The 16,671-nt window shown below is 35.2% G+C and overlaps 1 protein-coding gene across 1 annotated transcript in view; it reads left to right on the top strand.

The window, feature by feature from the left end:
* SCN7A (sodium voltage-gated channel alpha subunit 7) overlaps positions 1–15,033 on the top strand; it is a 104,019-nt gene extending 88,986 nt beyond the window's left edge. The window contains exons 20-25 of the mRNA XM_025404749.1: positions 2,269–2,547; positions 5,436–5,489; positions 5,874–6,011; positions 8,251–8,355; positions 8,633–8,903; positions 11,962–15,033. Of these exons, the coding sequence (XP_025260534.1) occupies positions 2,269–2,547; positions 5,436–5,489; positions 5,874–6,011; positions 8,251–8,355; positions 8,633–8,903; positions 11,962–13,028 (1,914 nt within the window). The 3' untranslated portion in view covers positions 13,029–15,033. The remainder of the gene's footprint in view (positions 1–2,268; positions 2,548–5,435; positions 5,490–5,873; positions 6,012–8,250; positions 8,356–8,632; positions 8,904–11,961) is intronic.
* Positions 15,034–16,671: the final 1,638 nt, after the last annotated feature.

Here is a 16,671-nt window from a genome sequence, read left to right as displayed (position 1 = left end):
AAAAAAAAAAAAAAAAAAAAAAAAAACAGCCACCTTTCCAGTATAAATACTGTTCAGTGATAGGAAAACATTATAGAATATTCTAACATGTAAACTACAGAGGGCCTATTTACTCAAAATACACACACATACACACACACACACACACACACCCACCCCTAAGTATGTAGCTAAAATAAACAAACTCTTTTTTATTTTCAAAAAATGAGATAATACCAATTCTTTTTCCTAATAAGTTTAGACATATAGGGAGGAAAAAAAAGTAACACAATCAGCAAGTTGTCTGCCCCAATTTAGAGAAAAGCAGGAAGAGATTTGCCAGGGAAACTGACTCTGTCAGAAATTAGGCCCTGTACTATTTAATGCTGTACATTCATTAGAATGGCAATGAGACAAGGCTGTGGACAATTCAAGGTCAGGAAAACAGTAGCCAGGCTTAGAGCAAAGTCAGGTTCAGACCCGAAGCCTCATCTCAACCTCTGGAAGTTCTGTAAATTATCGCTGAAGGTATATCATTGAGTATATTAGGAAGCTACATGCTTATAAAATTAATGATTTATGTTTTTAATAAGTTTAAGATCGTGCTGTCTACTTTTCAAATATATGTGTCAACTATATCCACTCTTTTTATTCACTATATGTGGATTTTCTAAAAGACATAGCATTTTTCTTTAGCAGAACCATTAATGGACCTTTCAAAATATTTAAAAGTATTAACAAAAGATCTAGTTTTAGAAATAAAAGTGTTACTGAAATCATAGTTAAAAGCCAAAATATTAATTCAAAGACAGACAACTATGGAATATCAGCAAGAATATGCAGGCCAAAGTATTAGTATCTAGTAATGACTGAAGGAAGGAAAGGTTAGAATGGTAGAAAATGAATCAATGGTGCCTCAGGAAGAAAGTGAAAGAAGGTCAGGAAAGGGAAAGCAAAAGTATAAAATAAAGAGAGGCCGGGCACAGTGGTTCACGCCTGTAATCCCATCACTTTGGGAGGCCAAAGTGGGTGGATCACCTGAGGTCAGGAGTTCAAGACCAGCCTGACCAACATGGTGAAACCCTATATCTACTAAAAAAACAAAAAACAACAAACAAACAAACAAACACACACACACACACGCAAACAAAAAGAAGCTAAGAGAAAAATAAGTAGCGGAAATAGTAAAACATATTGTTATATTAGATATAGCAACTGATTTGCATTTGCCTTAGCGGCTTCAGTGGAGTAATAAGAATACAATTCTGATTTGAATTTTAAAGAGTGAGGTCAGTTGAGGAAATAATGACAGTGATTATAGATTATTGCTGGTATTCATGTTTAGGTGGTGGATTCATCTCTCAAGCTTCCTACTCTGGAGTGATTCACCAGTGACACCAAATGGTTCAGTGATGATTGAATCTTTGTGAAGTACAGCAACCCATTTAGTTTCCTGAAGCAATCTCTTCCCTTGGCTTCATTGACAGTACAATCTATTGGTCTTCTGATTCCCCTGACTACTCTTTCACATATTCTATTTCACTTAAAATGTATAATATATATATTTTAAGATAACCTCATACATACACATGGGTTCAATTATCTTGAATGATCATTTCTGGCACAATACAGGAAATCAATAAGCATATATACATACACACACACACACACACACACACATATTGAGTCAGCAAAATAATTATTTTTCTAGTATTTGTACTAATAAGCTCTATTGTCATTTAATGATTTTTTTAGCACAAACATTTTAAGAATATCTGGATTTGAGTGTATTTTCTTTTATTTTTGGATGGAGTCTGGCTCTGTCGCCCAGGCTGGAGTTCAGTGGCGCTATCTCTGCTCACTGCAAGCTCCGCCTCCTGGGTTCAAATGATTCTCCTGCCTCAGCCTTCCAAGTAACTGGGACTATAGGCACCCGCCACCACGCCCGGCTAATTTTTTGTATTTTAAGTAGAGAAGGGGTTTCACCATGTTAGCCAGGATGATCTCGATCTCTTGACCTGGTGATCCACCCGCTTCGGCCTCCCAAAGTGCTGGGATTATAGGCATGAGCCACCATGCCTGGCCCGATTTGATTGTATTTTCTAAATAAAAATTGAATTGCTATTTAGGTTATTCCAGTACCAGCAAGTGGGCTGTTAAATCTTTAGATACAGCCTTATAAGGTTTTTAAAAAATATGTCATTATATCAATTAGTATTTTTCAAACTGATCAAAAACTAAACAGTTTCAGATTTCCTATCTAAAGTTTACATTTTTTATATATGCCAGGTGGTTGTGAGAGCTTTGATCAAAACAACCTTACCCACTTTGAATGTGTTTCTTGTCTGCCTGATGATCTGGCTGATTTTTAGTATCATGGGAGTAGACTTATTTGCTGGCAGATTCTATGAATGCATTGACCCAACAAATGGAGAAAGGTTTCCTTCATCTGAAGTCGTGAATAAGAGTCAGTGTGAAAGCCTTCTGTTTAATGAATCCATGCCATGGGAAAATGCAAAAATGAACTTTGATAATGTTGGAAATGGTTTCCTTTCTCTGCTTCAAGTAGTAAGTACACTTTTGACTTTTCCTTATTAATTATATATTCATCCATATTGTAGGTTGAATGCAAAGGACAAAATGTGGGTGATTAATACATTTGGTTATAAAATATTTTAGCAATTAGTAGATAAATGTAATGGGACATACAACTATCAGGGGAACCCGCCCCCAATATTTCAATGTAGGTTCTTTCTATTTTCCATGTCAGCTGGCTGAGAAATAAAGAAAAAGAGTACAAAGAGAGGAATTTTACAGCTGGGCCGCCGGGGGTGACGTCACATATTGGTAGGACCATGGTGCCCACCTGAGCCTTAAAACCAGCATGTTTTTATTAAGGATTTCAAAAGGGGAGGGGGTGTACAAACAGGGAGTAGGTCACATGCTTCAAGGGGCAAAAAGCAGAACAAAGATCACGTGCTTCTGAGGAAATAGGACAAGGACAAAATCAGAACTCCAATATGTTCAGCGGTACACATATTGTCTTGATAAACATCTTAACAGAAAACAGGGTTCAAGAGCAGAGAACCTGTCTGACCAAAAATTTGCCAGGATGGAGTTTCCCAATCCTAGTAAGCCTGAGGGTACTGCAGGAGACCAGAGCGTATCTCAGTCCTTATCTCAACTGCATAGGACACACATTCCCAGAGTGGCTGTTTATAGACCTCCCCGCAGGAATGAATTCCATTCCCAGAGTATTAATATCAATATTCCTTGCTAGGAAAAGAATTTAGTGATATCTTCCCTACTTGCACATCTGTTTATAGGCTCTCTGCAAGAAGAAAAATATGGCTCTTTTTGCCCAACGCCGCAGGCAGTGAGACCTTATGGTTGTCTTCCCTTGTTCCCTAAAATTCGCTGTTATTCTGTTCTTTTTCAAAGTGCACTGATTTCATATTGTTCAAACACACATGTTTTACAATCAATTTGTACAGTTAACACAATTATCACAGTGGTCCTGAGGTGCCAGTGAGATGTACATCCTCAGCTTACGAAGATAACAGGATTAAGAGATTAAAGTAAGACAGGCGTAAGAAATTATAAAAGTATTAATTTGGGAACTGATAAATGTCCATATTAAAACGAAATCTTCACAATTTATGTTCCTCTACCATGACTCTAGCCGGTCCCTACATTCGAAGTCCCTGACTTCCTGCAACATACAACACTAGGCTAATTTAAAGAGACAGGCCAGGCGCGGTGGCTCATGCCTGTAATCCCAGCACTTTGGGAGGCCGAGGTGGGCAGATCATGAGGTCAAGAGATCAAGACTATCCTAGCCAACATGGTGAAACCCCATCTCTGCTAAAAATACAAAAATTAGCTGGGTGTGGTGGCGCACACCTGTGGTCCCAGCTACTTGGGAGGCTGAGGCAGGAGAATTGCTTGAACCTGGCAGGTGGAGGTTGCAGTGAGCCGAGATCATGCCAACTGAACTCCAACCTGGTGACAAAGTGAGACACTCTCTCAAAAAAAAAAAAAAAAAAAAAAAAGAGACAAAAGTTAAATACTGTCCCTGCCCCATTGGATGAAGGAAGTGGAGATGCAAGTAAATTTAACAGAGGAAATACAGATACTGGCCCACACTATTTTTACCACCACCGATCAGATTATAGGGTAATGTATTAGTCAGGGTTTCCCTAGAGGGACAGAACTAATAGGATATATATATCTTCTTTTATATATATAATATATATTCTATTATATATTATCCTATATAATAATATATATTATATATCCCATTATATATTATTTATCCCATTATATATTATATATTATCCCATATAATAATATATATTCTATATATTTTTTTTTTGTGTGTGTGTGTGTGTATATATATATATCTCCCATAAGTTCTGTCCCTCTAGGGAACCCTGACTAATACATTATCCCATAACTTGATCAGTGGTGGTAAAAATAGTTTGGGCCAGTATCTGTATTTCCTCTGTTAAATTTACTTGCTTCTCCACTTCCTTCATATATATATATATAGGATATATATGTATATATAGGATATATATGTGAATATATATACACACACACACATATATATATAAAGGGGAATATATTAAGTATTAACTTATATGATCAATGATCACAGGGTCCCACAATAGGCTGTCTGCAAGCTTGAGGAGCAAGGAGAGCCAGTCCGAGCCTCAAAACTGGAGAATTTGGAGTCCAATAGTTTGAGGGCAGGAAGCATCCAGCATGGGAGAAAAATATAGGCTGGGAGGCTAGGCCAGTCTCGTCTTTTCACATTTTCCTGCCTGCTTTATATTTGCTGACAGCTGATTAGATTGTGTCCACCAGATTAACGGTGGGTCTGCCTTTCCCAGCCCATTGACTCAAATGTTAATCTCCTTTGGCAACACCCTCACAGACATGCCCAGGATCAACACTTTGCATCCTTCAATCCAATCAAGTTGACAGTCAGTATTAACCATCACAGGTAATAATTATTTGGTCCAATCCAAGTCACTACTTTTTATCTCTTTAGCATTTTGAGGAACTGCTACTCAGTGACTCAGTATCTAGCAGATGTGAAGAGTTGAACAATTCCTCTTATGTCTCTCACAGAAAAGAAAATGTATAGCAACTACAAGTCACCATGACACATGGCCGCATGTATTTATTTACCATTTATATATTTGTTTCTCTATTTATCTTTTTCTAGTCATACTATCTTAAAATATTTTGTTACTAACTACAAATAAACTAAGTACTTGAAATAGTTGTTAACAGACAATATAATAATGAAAATGTTGAGAATCCCAATTACACAGTATATGGAAGTGTGGCAAACCTATGCCAAATGTTTCAGTGCACTAATAACAGATTGAGATTTTACTTTTTATTTGCCAGGAAGCATAAATTTTAAATGCATGTCATTTTTACAGGCAACATTTAATGGATGGATCACTATTATGAATTCAGCAATTGATTCTGTTGCTGTAAGTATAATATCCTTTTAAAGTCATTGTTAGGATACAAGCAAAGTCATTTTTGCAAGTTGAGCACAGGACACCAGTAATAATGAATAGAAATTAAACGCTTTTCAGATTGGATATTTCACTGGCAGTGAAATTCTTCCAGAGTTATTATATACAATGATTGAGGTCCCATAGGCTCATTTGAAAGGTTACCAGATTTTGCAACAATGGTTAAATGAATGAAATGAACTTTAACATTCATACAAAGCAATGATATCCTTTTGCCAAAGAGCAAAAAGAAAACAGTTTCTTAGGTAGCATTGTTGGGTTTTCTTGTCATAAATTGTTTTATAAAACTTGTTTTAAAAAGCCGATATCAATAATTTGCTTATTTTAAACTTCTAGGTAAATATACAGCCTCATTTTGAAGTCAACATCTACATGTATTGTTACTTTATCAACTTTATTATATTTGGAGTATTTCTCCCTCTGAGTATGCTGATTAGTGTTATTATTGATAATTTCAACAAGCATAAAATAAAGATAAGTATAAATATTATTTGTTTATCCAGTGTCTGAGGAAATAAGGCATATACATAAATATGTAAATGCCCTGCTTCAAATAATTGGCTTTGGATTCAGCTTAATGTCATTTTTATTTGACATGTATCTTAAAAAATCATGATTAATGTTCCTGCACTTTGATGAATGTTGCCAAAATGTTCATCTTTACATTGACTTTTAAATCCAAAATATGTACTACACAGTCAAGTTTAAAAGTTAAAAATTATAAGTGTCTGTGTAAAAATTACAAGTGTTTTGAAAATAGTGATGTACTGAAAAATAAATACTGTAAGTAAAATTTTCTATCTTAACAAATATGTGAAGAGTTCCAGAAAAAAAGCACTCTTTTACTCACTGTTATATTTAAAGCCTTCACAGTCAGCCAGCATGAACATCTTTCTAAGTTAGAGTAGTTCTTTCTGCTAGAAGTAGAGAGAGTCATAAATCCTAATTGGGTGGCCTAAGTAGGAGTGCTTGAACCCGATAAGACAGAGTTCAGAGACAGAATTGAGTAACTACTGTTTCATGCCATTTCTAAAAAGCGACTTCCTTCAGAGCCTCCACAAATGCAAATGACTAAAAAGACATGTAAGTCGAGTTGTTTTACACAAGCACCTAATCTCTTTTGGGAAGCCTTCCAAAAAAGTCAAAGGAAAGAATAGTTTAATTTTGAAATTTTATCTTCAGCCATGTAATCAAACTTTAGCCATGTGTAAAATCTGGTACAGTAGACCCTCCTTATCCAAGGGGACTTTGTTCCAACACCTCCAGTGGATGTCTGAAACTGCAGGGTAGTACCTAACCTGATTGCTGTAAATCAAAACATGTTTCTGTTCACGTTAAGATGGCTTTTCCATGACTAAGGCTTATCATGCACTGTGGCCATTTGCAGTTTGAAGTATAACAGCAAATCAAGCATACATTTATTTTTCATTCTTCACAATTTCATGGACAGAAGATTCATTCATACCATAGATTTGGCAGCCTCAGCATGCATATATATATATATATATTCTTTCCTTAAGTCAAGCACTTTCACCTTTTCTCTTAAAGGAAGCACTTTGCAGCTTCCTTTTGGCATATTCGAATGCCAGCATCACTTCTCTTACATTTTGGGGGTTATTATTAATTAAAATAAGGATTATTTGAACACAATCGCTGCGATAAGAGAGATAGCTGCAAAGTGACTAATGTGTGGGTGGCATAGACTGAGTGGATATGCTGGACAAAGGGATGATTCACATTCCAATCTCCACAGAGCAGGATGGCACAAGATTTCATCACACAACTCAGACCCACATGAAATTTAAAATGTATTAACTATTTATTTTTAGTATTTTTCATGCAATAATTTCCAACTGTGGTTGACCATGGCTAACTGACGCTGTGGAAAGTGAGACTTCAGATAAGGGGGGAGTACTGTATATCACTCTTGAGTCTCCACCAATGAAATAGGAGTAGACAGCTGAGTGATCAAATGTGATTTTGATTGAATGCTTCAGCTTTCTACAAATATCAACCCTGCAGGATAACATACTAAGATTTGCTTCTAGGCTTCGAATTGGTGTTTGCCATCAATTTAAGCGAGCAGGTCCTGATTTAGAGCAGTAACAATTCCTAATTCCTAGGACATGACATTATTCACTTCACATATATTACATAAGATACTGAAATTAGCACTATAAACACAAAAATTAATAAGTCCTCAAACGTGCTATGAAGAAGCAAGCACAAGGTACTTTTGGAATAATAGTAAAAAAAATCTTCTGATAGTATTTGAAAAATAAAGCAATATACAGTCATATAAAAATGATCACATATGATCATTTCTGTTTATTTGTGCTTATTAAAAGATACAAATCAACTTTTCCTTTAGCTGTTGAACTCAACCTTTCTTAGTAAATATTTCCAGATATCCCCTGCTGTTTCTCCTTTGCCCTCTTCTACAACCCTATGTGAAAACAGAGTTGACGCTTCCCTAAGAGAGTGCCCGTAGAGATTACTGAATTTCTGTCACTATCGGTGTGTATTCTGTATGTGCTTTGTATGGATTTTTGGGCAGAAAGTCAGACATGTTCAAACATGATTTCATTCACTGCAGTTAAGCCTTTCTTTAGAAGAGTAAATCAATAATTGCCAAGTCTTTAAAATGCATACTAATATAAGGGAAAATTTGGATTAAGTGTGATTTTAATATATTTTTCTTTCCTTTTTTTACCTGGGAGGCTCAAATATATTTATCACAGTTAAACAGAGAAAACAGTACCGCAGGCTGAAGACGTTAATGTATGAGGACTCTCAAAGACCAGTACCTCGCCCACAAGTAAGAAAATGTCTAGATTTTTTGAAACTTCAATGGAGGTGCTTTTTATATATTATTTTAAAAGCCTTAACAAATGCTTTTGACAAAATTTTTGTGTCCCTTAACAAAGCTTTTCATGGTCATTTTGTTTGTTTGTTTTTACTATATGTTATAGTTTGACAAAAATTTAGGTTCACACTCTCGTTTATTTTGGGAAGAAAGTTGTAGAGTATAAAGACCATATATATGTATATGTATCCTATTAATGGGACTATTACACCTGTTTTTTTACCCACAGAACAAACTCCAAGGATTCATTTTTGACTTGGTAACAAGCCAAGTTTTTAATGTCATTGTTATGGTTCTTATATGTTTCCAAGCAATAGCCATGATGATAGACACTGATGGTCAGAGTCTAGAAATGTACATTGCTCTCTACTGGATTAACTCAATTTTTGTTATGCTATATACTATGGAATGTATACTGAAGCTCATCGCTCTCCGTTGTTTTTATTTCACCATTGTGTGGAACATTTTTGATTTTATGGTGGTTATTTTCTCCATCACAGGTGAGATTTTCTTTAGTCAAATTTTTATTCATAATAATATTAATTCAAGCAAGCTCTTACACTAAATATCTCATGAAATATAGTCTCCTAATAAGCAAAACAGATAGGGATCTTCTTTTATTTTCAACAGGAATGCTTCACATTTGTATTCATACATGTACCACCCATGCCTGATAGAGATAAGATGTTCAAAAATATTTCTTGGACTAATAACATAGACTTTGCATCACAAGCCACCAGGTGAATGTTTAGTCACCCCTTCATTCTGTAATATACATTAATTTTCTGGATGACAGTAGAAAGATCTTTATACCTTAGAATGATGTAACCTTTCAAGTCTGCTATTATTTCCTTCCCTCTAATCTCTAAAACTATTTATAACTTATACAATACTAGAGTTTCAGGCTTTAATAAATTTGTTGCTTGTTTTCTCTTACTTAGGAGATCTCTCTCTTATTTAATAAATATACTTGATAATTCTCTTTGTGAATAAAGGCTGTATTATATGCAAAAAAATTAGTAGTAAACAAGATAGGTATAATTTCTGTGTACACATAGCTTACAGTCTATTAAAGGATATAGATAATTAAACAGTACATTAATATGTGCTATTAAGGTTATGGTAGGGAAGGCACAGGGTGCTGCAGCAGCATAGCAGAAGGAGGTCACCTAATCAGTGAGTAGAGGTCGGAGAAAACTTTATGGAAGACATGAAATCTAATTAGAGACTTTTCAGATAAGGAGATAGCCAAGCAAAGAATTTAGTGTCAAAGAGTTTCAGGCAGAGAGAAGTTTCTCTGCTTCCCCGTAACACACATATTATGATGTAAGTTCCATGAGAGTAGGAGCAATATTTAGGTTTACTGCATCAAGCACTATTCTATGTATTGAGTAGTAGAAAATGTAGATAAACTGTTTTCCCAGATGTGCTTCCAAATATTCACTCATTCAGTTGATAGTGGAAACAATGCAACTAACTACTGAAAAAAACCGTAAGTTTCAGAAAAGAAGAAACTATCAGAAAAACTGATAGAAAAGTATGTGACGACAGGAGGGAGCTGATAGGAAGAAGGCAGAGGAAGGATGGAATTAGAGTCCTGTAAGACTGAAGGGGACTTCATCAGAGAACTGGAACAAAAAGCAATTGCAGTCAGAGAGAAAGTAGTTTGAATTTGAAATTTCAGAAGGCAAGGTATCCTGGGTTCAGAATGTGATTGTAAGTGTGGATTTGTAAAATGATGGAGAAGAATATAATAACTTGAGAAGACCAAAGACAGAAAGTAGCTTTTAAATAGATTGTTGATGGTAGATGCTAAGGTGAAATGAGAGAGATTGAGCCAATTATTGAAGTATTCAATGAATATGAATGAAGAATGAGTAGACTATAGAGCCAAGGAATGGTAGAAAATGATATAGCTGAATGGCATGACCCACAGTGTCAAAAATCTCTTTCTTTATAAAGATAATAGGAAGGAAAAGTGACCAGAAATCATATTGAAAAGAAAGAAAGATATATATTTTTTCTTTCTAATCTGAGGAAAGTGGAGTGGGGAAGAATGAGCTCCCTGTATTTGAGAGGGTTGCAAGGGAAATAGAGGCTTCAAGATAGGGCCAGATTTAGCCATCATCCTCTGCAAACTGAAACAGGAACAGAAATCCAAACACTACATATTCTTACTTATAAGTGGGAGTTGGACAATGAGAACACATGGACACTGAGAGGGGAACAACACACACCAGGGCCTGTTGGAGGGTGGGGCGTGAGGGGAAGGAACTTAGAGGACTGGTCCATAGGTGCAGCAAACCACCATGGCACATGTATCACTGTGTAACAAACCTGCATGTTCTGCACATGTATCCTGGTGGGTTTTTTTTAGAAGAAATAAAGAAAAACAAAATTTAAAAAAAGAACCTCCCCCCCCCCCTAAAAAAAAGAGATTGGGTTAAAAAATTAGTGATGAGAATGCAGAGGAATTAATTCACAATTTAGTGATACTTCCATCATAATGAAAGAATTTGGAAGGTTGAAGGGAAATGAGAATTTAGGTCAGAGTAGAAGATTCACTAAAGCACTATAGAGATAGGGTATTGACGGGATAGAACATCAGCGAGAAATGTTATCTTAGGCAGAGACCAAGTTTAACAGAAATGTGAGACATGATTCCTCCAGATTCAACAAACCTACCGTATCACTTAGAAGTCTCTTGGGATTCTTCCTTCCACTACCTTCTCAACTCAAAATAAACTACATTCTCTCTAATACTTCCAGAGAACATGTCTTTAATGTAATTATAATTTTAACTTGTTTGATAGTTCTTGTGTTAATCACTGCCATACTTCCCTCATCTAACTACCTCAGTTACAAAAAAGTTCTAAAAAAGAAAGACTTATTTATTCAACTCATATTTAAAGTTCCTGGAGCCCCAGTACTATTTATGAAATAAAGAAATTAAATTATAATCTATGAATCATGAAATGCCAGACATTTCTGTAATTATATTTACCAATTAGGTCTTTCTGCCTTATAATTATTTTAAATGTCTATCACTAGTTTCTAAATTATAAGGTTCCTGAAGACAGAAATCATGTCATTCGTCTTTGCATATTGATGTGATATATTTATTGGGCATTCAATAAAAGTTGCATATTTTTGATCCAATAGCAATAAAAATTTATGATCCAATTTCTTGATCCAATAGCAATAAAAAATTTCTTGATCCAATAGCAATAAAAAATTATGACTATTGTCCTACATTACAGAATCAGGTCATCTGTAATTCCACAACTGCTTGATCTGTGCTACTCTTAGATTATGTTACAGAAAAATAATCTTCCAAATTTAGCTAGATACCCTAAGCATTGATACAGTTGGTGTTTGGCCGACCCAAACTTTCAACGTACTAACTGTTAAATGAGAATGATTAGTAAAATGGAAGGGATCAATAAAGGATTAATAAAATTTAGGGAAAAACGATTAAGCGTAAAATAATTTATAGTCCTCAAAATACAATTGTGTTTGAATAATTGTATAGCCTGCTTTATCTTTTCCCACCCCCAGGACTATGTCTGCCTATGACAGTAGGATCCTACCTTGTGTCTCCTTCATTTGTGCAACTGATACTTCTCTCACGGATCATTCACATGCTGCGTCTTGGAAAAGGACCAAAGGTGTTTCATAATCTGATACTTCCTTTGATGTTGTCCCTCCCAGCATTATTGAACATCATTCTTCTCATCTTCCTGGTCATGTTCATCTATGCCATATTTGGAATGTACAATTTTGCCTATGTTAAAAAAGAAGCTGGAATTAATGATGTGTCTAATTTTGAAACCTTTGGCAGCAGTATGCTCTGTCTTTTTCAAGTTGCAATATTTGCTGGTTGGGATGGGATGCTTGATGCAATTTTCAACAGTAAATGGTCTGACTGTGATCCTGATAAAATTAACCCTGGGACTCAAGTTAGAGGAGATTGTGGGAACCCCTCTGTTGGGATTTTTTATTTTGTCAGTTATATCCTCATATCATGGCTGATCATTGTAAATATGTATATTGTTGTTGTCATGGAGTTTTTAAATATTGCTTCTAAGAAGAAAAACAAGACCTTGAGTGAAGATGATTTTAGGAAATTCTTTCAGGTATGGAAAAGGTTTGATCCTGATAGGACCCAGTACATAGACTCTAGCAAGCTTTCAGATTTTGCAGCTGCTCTTGATCCTCCTCTTTTCATGGCAAAACCAAACAAGGGCCAGCTCATTGCTTTGGACCTCCCCATGGCTGTTGGGGACAGAATTCATTGCCTCGATATCCTACTTGCTTTTACAAAGAGAGTTATGGGTCAAGATGTGAGGATGGAGAAACTTCTTTCAGAAATAGAATCAGGGTTTTTGTTAGCCAACCCTTTTAAGATCACATGTGAGCCAATTACGACTACTTTGAAACGAAAACAAGAGGCAGTTTCAGCAACCATCATTCAACGTGCTTATAAAAATTACCGCTTGAGGCGAAATGACAAAAATACATCACACATTCATATGATAGATGATGATAGAGATGTTCACGCTACTAAAGAAGGTGCCTATTTTGACAAAGCTAAGGAGAAGTCACCTATTCAAAGCCAGATCTAATCCCACTTACCACCTCTTTGCATATTTCTTCACATATCTGAAAATGTTGAAAGCCTAAGCCAGGAATAAAAGATCAGAAAAAGTAGAGATAATAATCAATTCTTTACAACCCGTGGTAATTAAGCTTATATTCACAAGACTTCATGCCAATTCACTTTTTAGCATTATATCTAACAAGTCCAGAGAACCCTTAATATTGCTGCAGTGAGTTTAAAGTGGGTTAAAGTGGCCATTTGACAATCTCATGTTTGTTTTCTCTACATGGCTTATATGATGTGTGCCTTCTAGGGAATGAAGGGAAGTGGTGATAGAGATCAGCAGCAGCAGGGGCTTTCTTGTATATTTTATGTATAATTTAATAGGCTTCAAGTCACCACTATTAAGACTCACAGGTAAGCAAATACTTTCCTGATGTGGGATGGTGAAATGCTACCGGCTATTAAATCATCAGCTTGCCTAGACAAATGTCAATTGGAAGAAAGGAGAGAGCAGTTCTTTAGAAAGTGCCTTTGAGATCAGCCTCAGAGATTCTTGGGCTGATTAAAACTGCATTTGAAAAAGATTGGTTGAAGCTCTATGTTTATTTTTGTATGTTCTTGTTTTCTTTTCATTTTGGAACGGGGAATGAATAGGATTTCATTGTGCTCGAGCTCCTGGTTTCTCATCTCTGGCTAGTTCCACCTAAGCTCTGGCTCTCGAACAGGGCAGATTCATAAAACAGGAAGCATAAAGGAGAGTTAAGGCCTACATTTTTTTTGCATTTTCTTCTCATTTCCACCTATTTTTTAAAAAAGTATACATTTACTAAAATGATGTAATAGATAATATGTTAATAGACTCAAGCTTTACCTTATTATGAAATTGATGTATTTTTACCAGTTATTTCTAATGTAACATTAAATATATAAGATCTGACAAATGTATGTTTAAATATGAATTAGAAGAGTTGAGAGCTACCATTATGTACAGGGATTCTCACAGTGTCTTGACCCTTAACTGGGAAGTTGTGGCAACTTTAAGGTACTTTTTACCGTACGTTATAATTCTTTATAACTTAGAGAAAGACAATGGTCACTCAAACTATGGGAACTATGAATTAGGAGATAAAAGTTTAAATTTGTTGTTGTTTTATAACATTAGTATGTACAAGTGAGTTTTCCCTTATATATTTACATTTTCAATGTTTTTAATCTTATCATATACATCAATACTCTATAAAATGTTTTATATTCAAAGAACTGTAAAATCCTAAACATTAGTTTTCACTATTGAAATTATTTTTTAAATATAGACATAAATAGTTGTCTTTTGACTTATTCATATAAATATAGTCATTTACTTCCATGTAGTTTGAGATTCTGCAAGTTATTCCGACTGTATGAAGATTGACTTCAGTGAGCCTGCTAAGTCCTAAAAGATTCAGAAAGAAAATTTATGTTATTGATTTAAATATCATCCTTTAAGTATGTTATATAACATTCCATATAATTTATGGATCAGTAATTGTATTTTATTCTGAATGCATGATCTCAAGCCTTAATTATTATAATCTTTTTTTGCCCCTCAGAAATTGAATAACCTAACCAAGATGCCTTTAGGGGATGCCCTAACTGAATGTAATTTCAGGGTGTTTTTTTCCTCTCTAAGTGTTCCTTCCCTTTCTCCCCCTGCTCTCCGTCATGTTATGGGGACCAGTGAGGAACCAGTGTTGACTTGGTGAAAATGTGACAGTTGGTGCTTTATCTAAGCTTCTCTGTTTTCTATTTCTTGGGAATCCTTTACTGTGGAAACTGCTTCAGATACTTAAACTGAATCATAACTTGCTTCTGTAGATTGCATAAAGACAACAAACTGATTTTAGTTTGAGAAGTATGTCTTTTACTTGTAAACCTTGTTTGCCAGTTAGCTTCCAAAAGCTGTGTAAAGAGTTATTTTTAACAAAGTCTTAACAATATGTTACCTTTTAGATACTATAGAAAATAATAAATGTAACTTGTAAACCACATTAAGCTATGTTTGTTTTTAATTTGATAAATCATGTTGGCAACTTTGTGTAGTATACTTTTAAAAAATAAACTTTACATTGAAGTTTGTTAAGTCAGGCTTAAAACTGGAAACAGTTGTGCTCTCTTTAGATCACATAATTTTGTAAAACAAATTTTAGTAAGCTTACCAGAGGCCCCTACACATTAACAAGATATAAAAAGATCACTCTTCTATCAAAATTATAATGATAATTTTACTAGATATATTTTCGTATTATTAGAATTTGCTTTCTGGAAGAAAATACTGAAATTAAATTTATTGGTACACTACTATTTATCAATTTCTGCATCTTCAAAAATTTTATTGTGCTTCATTAATAGATATAATACACTTGAAATTGTTTTAAAGATAATGGTAACAGCTACCATTTATTGAGCACACTCCTATGCCCAGCCTTATCCTATGTATTTATCATGCATGAAGAAGTGATCACTCTTAGTTCATGAGTGAAAAAAGTTAGGTTTAGAAAGGTCATGAAGTTTTTATATGGCAGAGACCTTATAAGTAAAACGTCCAGGACTCTAAACCAGGTCCAGTTACAGAACCTTGATATGTTTTCTCTCAAACTCACTCTCGCTCTCTCTCTCTCTCTCCATCTCCCTCTGTCCCACTTTCCCCATTTAGTGGAGGGAATTTTAAAAGTAGAGACATTCCCTGAAAAAAGGGACGTCATGAGAGAGAAAATTACAGAAGTTGAAAAATTCAACATTTTGTGAATGCTGAATACTAAAGGTAAACTCAGATCCTATTCAGATAAAGATATATCTGAGACTGAAGAGCTTACTGACTACTGAGGGGAAACATAACTATGCAGCTGGTTATCCTAATATGTGATAATTTTTATACTATGAGTGTACATTGTAATACACATATAGGAAGGAATAATGGGTTCTGTGTTGGATATCAGAGGTGAAGTGAGTAAAGTGGGCCCCTGCAGAAAAGGAGGACTTTATCAATTAAAGAAGCGATTTTATTAAACACACAGGCACGTGTAAGGAGAAGAGTCCACCACAGAGATGAGACCTGGGCATCCAGCTTATACTTCTTCATGCTGGAGGATAAAGAGATATGAGCCAAGGAGACGATGAAATCCCTATTGCAGAGATTAGCTAGAAAATCTGAGCAGAATTACTCTGGACACCTCAAATCCCTTCTCAGACATGTTTTATTTTCCCCTTTGGTTTTTGAACTTTCTCTTCTGTTATCTGTTCCTTTCCATAAATTCCGGGTCTGCATTCTTAGCTATAATGGTCAATAAAGAACTTCAGTGAATGACTGAGTCTTCACAAGTGGAAATTTTCATCTTTATGTTTGGTAAACTAAAACTTTCAGGGTTAGACACTTAATCATCTCCTCATCCGTATAGAAACCTCTGTCTTCAATTACTTATAATCACACACTGGCTCAAAGAATTCTATCTCCACTCCAGCCCCAGGTTCTACTCACTGTCCAGGTGGCATAACCCTATACTCCTGGATTCTAGCCTAGGCTCTTTGAAAGTCTACACCTTCAAATGATCCATAAGTTTGCAGTCCACATTTATACACAATTTTATCAACATTTTTTCCTTATTTTCTCCCTCCGTTTTGTCATTTTA

Source organism: Theropithecus gelada, chromosome 12 (assembly GCF_003255815.1).
Source record: "Theropithecus gelada isolate Dixy chromosome 12, Tgel_1.0, whole genome shotgun sequence".
Taxonomy (NCBI): domain Eukaryota; kingdom Metazoa; phylum Chordata; class Mammalia; order Primates; family Cercopithecidae; genus Theropithecus; species Theropithecus gelada.
This window is presented reverse-complemented; position numbering and strand designations above follow the sequence as displayed.